Source organism: Mustela nigripes, chromosome 13, assembly GCF_022355385.1.
Source record: "Mustela nigripes isolate SB6536 chromosome 13, MUSNIG.SB6536, whole genome shotgun sequence".
NCBI classification, from domain to species: Eukaryota; Metazoa; Chordata; class Mammalia; order Carnivora; family Mustelidae; genus Mustela; species Mustela nigripes.
The window spans coordinates 59,847,523-59,852,257 of NC_081569.1; the positions used below are offsets into that span (position 1 = coordinate 59,847,523).

The 4,735-nt window shown below is 59.0% G+C and overlaps 1 protein-coding gene across 1 annotated transcript; it reads left to right on the forward strand.

Annotated features, from left to right (window-relative positions):
• The first annotated feature begins 1,231 nt into the window (after nt 1–1,231).
• CHAC1 (ChaC glutathione specific gamma-glutamylcyclotransferase 1) lies at nt 1,232–3,668 on the forward strand. Its single transcript, XM_059371179.1, has 3 exons — nt 1,232–1,660; nt 2,042–2,077; nt 2,530–3,668. The coding sequence occupies exons 1-3, from the start codon at nt 1,394–1,396 to the stop codon at nt 2,929–2,931; spliced, it is 705 nt and encodes a 234-aa protein (XP_059227162.1). The 5' UTR covers nt 1,232–1,393; the 3' UTR covers nt 2,932–3,668.
• The last annotated feature ends 1,067 nt before the right edge of the window (nt 3,669–4,735 follow it).

The following is a 4,735-nucleotide window of genomic DNA, read 5'->3' on the forward strand; positions in this document are numbered from 1 at the left end:
AAAAAAAAAAAAAAATCTACTTAGAATCTAGTGAGAAGCAATCTTGCCCTTTTCGGCTGCCAGAGGGCTCACCCTGGACCTCATTAGCTGTTTCCCCCAGCTAGTTCTGCAGTTCCAGAGACAGGTCTTCTCCTGTCTCTGTTCCCCATTTCCAGCCAGAGACATGCCTAGGGGGCAGCCCTTTGCCTCTGCTTAGGGGCTCAACCCTAGATGGCCAGCAGACCTTCCATGGGTCAGGAGGCCAGTAGCCAAAAGAAAAGCCCGGTAGCTCGCAGCTGTCTGGGAGCCTTAATTTGGCTGCCTTGACTGCCGTTCCCAGAAGCTTCCGAATTTCTGTGCCTAAGGATGAACACAACCATTGTTGGAGAAGTTTCAGGTCCAAACTATGAACTAAACCCATCGCCTCAGGGGAGAAGTGGCCCGACTTTACAGGTTCTCTCTCCAGGTTTGGTCACCACTGCCAAAGTGACAGCAGTGGATGCAAGTGTGCTGAAAGGCTCCACCCCAAGCCTACCTGGGCTCAGGGGTTCCACACCTGGCCCTGGGAGTAGCCCTCACGTGAGGCCCGCAAGCTCCCGGCGCCCGGCCTGACTCATCCTCGCAGCTTCTGCAGAAACCTTAGCCAGCCCCGTGACTCAGTTTCTCCATTTGCTCACGCGGGCCAACAGCTTGAGTCACCTGTGCGGAATGCAGAGGGTGCCTCCGACGGCTTCCCTAGAATATGTGCTCCCAGGCAGAGCCCCAGAAACGGGCACTGACGCCACCCAGAGAGGTCCTTCGGGACATGCCCTTCACTGGGCCTGTTAAGGAGTCCGTGCTGTCTGGGGTGGCAGTGAGCGGACCAGGTGCACCGACAGGGCTGGTGGGGAGACACCCGCCCGGGACACGCCAATCGTGGTTCCTCAAGGGCGTAGGCCGTGGAGGGGCTGCCAGAGGGACGATCAGTGCCTGCGTCCGTGCCTACTGTCCACTGCCCGCCGCCTGACGCAATCCGAGGTGCCCTTGCTGCATGCCGGAGCTGGGGAAACCTCCCCCGCGGTTGCATCACTCCTGCCAGGTTTGCTACTGAGGTGGAGCCGAGCCAATCACCGGGCGCGCTGGGCCTGGGGCAGGCCGGGCAGTTATCCACTCAGAGGGCGGCGCGGTTAACCGGGAAGAAAAACACGAAGGTAATTGGTCAAAGGGGGATTTTCCCCGCCCCAATCACCGCGGCAGCTGGCGCGGTGGGCGGAGACCCGTTGCGGCCGGAGGGTTTAAAAGGCACCTCCGGAGGGGCCGCGCAGCTGGAGCTACCGAGCGGTGCCAGGCCAGGTGTGCGCGTCCGTTGGTCCTTCCGTGCCTGCGCCGGAGACCAGCCTCGGAGGCCGCCGGGCCCGTCCCTGTGCCCGGCACCATGAAGCAGGAGTCCACAGCCCAGAACACGCCGCCCGCCTCGCCGCCCCTCTCACCAGCCCCCTCGCCAACCCCCTCGCCAACCCCCTCGCCACCCTCGCAGCATCCCCGGGATGACGGCGACCCCCAAGCGCTGTGGATTTTCGGGTACGGCTCCCTGGTGTGGAGGCCCGACTTCGCCTACAGCGACAGCCGTGTGGGCTTCGTGCGCGGCTACAGCCGCCGCTTCTGGCAGGGAGACACCTTCCATCGGGGCAGCGACAAGATGGTGAGCATTTGACCATGCCCGGGGGAATGAAGGGGTTGGGGGCAGGGTAGTGGGCACCAGTGCCCTGGAATGTCTGGGCTGGTCGGGGAAGTGTATAGACCTGAGCCTGGGGGCTGTGTCTTAAATTTCAGTGCCCAGTGGATCCCTGTGATGGCTGGAATCTGTGATCCTGTGGATCACCATGTTGGAGAGTATTTCTGGTTATCAGATTGGGCCTCTGCCATGTATGTTTCTCCATGTATGCATCACTCTCTCCACTTGCCCTGGATGAATGGGGCTCACTGAGGCCTGGACCAGCAGGGTTAATAAGGTTTCTTCCTCTGGTTCTGGTGACAGCTGATTTCTAACTTGTCTTTTTCAAAATTTTTCTTTCCTCCTCAGCCTGGCCGTGTGGTGACCCTCCTTGAAGATCATGAGGTAAGTGCTTGAGTCAAGAGAGGCACTCCCTGGGGCCTAGCAGGGAGGGTTGCAGACAGAGCTCGTGGGTCCGTGGCTGTAGGCTAGATGAGATGCTACTCTGGCAGCAGGGAAGGTGGTCTAGCTCAGTGCTTCTCACTAGAGTCACCTGAGGATTTCCTTAAAATGCAGATTGTGATTTAATAGGATTGGAGGGTAGCCTGAGACTTACTCCTCCTAATTGTACAGATGATGCCACTGGTTTCCAGACCACACGCTCTGAGTAGGAATCCTTTTGGCCCTGGGGCCAGACCACCTTGTCAAACCTTGTGAAGAAAGGGAGAATGAGCTTAATGTATTGCTACTAGATGACTCATCAGTCCTCTGCCCACTTTCCTTATAGAGCACAGACCTGAGGTGGGATTAGCCAGGAGCTGTTTTGGGTGACCGTGGTGTCCGTGTTTTCCTCCTAGGGCTGCACTTGGGGTGTGGCATACCAGGTTCGAGGTGAGCAGGTGAGCGAGGCGCTGAAGTACCTGAATGTTCGGGAAGCAGTGCTTGGCGGCTATGATACCAAGGAAGTCACCTTCTACCCCCAAGATACCCCTGACCAACCACTCAAGGCATTGGCTTATGTGGCCACCCCCCAGAATCCTGGTTACCTGGGTCCTGCCCCTGAGGAGGCCATTGCAACACAGATCCTGGCCTGCCGCGGCTTCTCGGGCCACAACCTCGAGTACTTGTTGCGCCTGGCGGACTTCATGCAGCTCTGTGGGCCCCAGGCACAGGATGAGCACCTGGCTGCCATCGTGGACGCTGTGGGCACCATGCTGCCCTGCTTCTGCCCCACCGAGCAGGCTTTGGCACTGGTCTGAGGGGCTGAGCCCCTGCACAGAGTGTCCACATAGACATGGGGCCAAGTCCCCAAGCCTGTGCACACAGCGGACTTGATAGAGTTGGAGCCCGCTGGAAGGACTCGGTGGACAGCTGGGAGCCTTTCTCCTAAGCCCCTGCCTGTCCCACCAGCCTCCAGCTATCCTGCCTGACACTGACTACTTGAAACTATTTATTGCACCATGTTGGTGTGGTGGGCAGGTGGGGGGCCTGCCCCAGACGTAGGGGCCCTGCTGAGCAGTGCCCCACCTCAGGCACCTGGTGCCTGACCCAATTCCCCCCAGTGCTGCTGCTAACCCCATACGACCCAGGGCTCTGCCTCCCATCCCCAGTCCAAACACTCCTCAGCCCTGGAAATAGAGGACATGGGAAAAGTCCCAGCCTGTTGGGAAGGGGCGGGGTGGGTGTGGGTGGGGGGTGAGGATTAGGTAGCCTTACAAGAACTGAGACACTTGAGGGTCCTGTTAATCCCCACCCTTTCACACCCTCCCCCTACCACACACCCCCCCTCCCCCAGATTTCCAGGGTAGAACTGGATCTGGAGCCTGGGCATAACTGCTGAGGCTGGGCCTGGGCCTCTGAGCCACTTGGCTGTTTCCTGTCCCTCTGTCTGTCTGCTTGTCTTCATGTTGGTCTATTCCAAGGGAGCTCATCACTATGGGCCCTGGTACCTTCCCAGTCTGTCCCACACTGTTATCCATAAACTGATCTCTTATTATCTGTTTTGTGCTGGAATGTGGTTCTTTCTTCAGAGGGGCTGTTGGGGCAAGGGAACTGGTGAAGCCCTGGAAGGCGCACAAGAGGGGCAAGGGCTCCCTCTGTCTCCATCTCTCTCGCAGGGAGGGGGGCAGTTGAGAGGGCAGGGCTACCGGCCGGTTTGCAACAGTCCTAGGAGGCACCATTCACATCTTAGTGCAGGCAAAAATGCTCTGAGGTACGCAGAATTCCGTCCGCAGGGCTCTACTGGGCAGCCTCATGCGCTGCGTAATTACCAGGGGCATGGTGCTCTGCGACTCCTTTCTGATGCCCCGAGGAGGCTGGCGGGCTTGGAGGTCAGACCAGGTCTTCCTCTAGCCGCTGCCTCTTGCTGACCTCGAGAGGAGACCCCTGGCTTCCTGCTAAAGGAGCAGGTGGGTTAGAGAAGGGTGACAGCAGAGACCTATGGCCTTTCGGAGGACATCCAGGTGCTTTCTGTTGCCTCTTGGGGCTGTGGTGTGGGCTGTGCCTTCTTGGTTAACCTGACCTGCCAGGACTCTTGCTCTCTATGGAAAGAGTTGTTGGGGGTGCCCTCTGGGCTACTACTTGTTTACCATCTGCCTGCTCCTGGTTGCTGCTCCCCCCAAGCTCCCACCCTCATCCCCAGGTGCAAAGCCCAGCCCCCTGGGATCTCAGTGGGCTCAGCCTCTTGCTCCTGGGCCCACAGGACAGCTTTTTCATAGCAGAAGAGACTGGCTCCTCCCTAGCCTCTTCCCTCCTTGGCCCAGTGACCTCCCGAAAACTCCTGAGCCCTCTACGATCAGTTTACGCTGGGACGCTGTATGGTATGTCTTGTTGCTGCTCTTGTTTTGGCTGGTGCCCTGGATTGGTCTGGGTGTCCCCAGCGGGGTCAGCTCGAACCAGCTGGGCAGCCGTTGGGCCTGTTGTGTTGGTGTCCTCATGTCTTGGCCATTGGTGGGGGAAGCGTGGGGTTAGCCAAGTTCTGGGACGGTAACACAACAGGAGGAGGGAGCAGGGAGGCTTAGGCAGCCACTTCCCAGGCCAGGGTGGGGCAGGGCAGCCAGTTCT

Coding starts and splice junctions, on each gene's coding strand:
- CHAC1 (XM_059371179.1), top strand. CDS start 1,394: ATGAAGCAGGAGTCCACAGCCCAGAACACGCCGCCCGCCTCGCCGCCC. Junction 1,661..2,041: donor ATCGGGGCAGCGACAAGATG/GTGAGCATTTGA, acceptor TTTCCTCCTCAG/CCTGGCCGTGTGGTGACCCT. Junction 2,078..2,529: donor CCCTCCTTGAAGATCATGAG/GTAAGTGCTTGA, acceptor TTTTCCTCCTAG/GGCTGCACTTGGGGTGTGGC.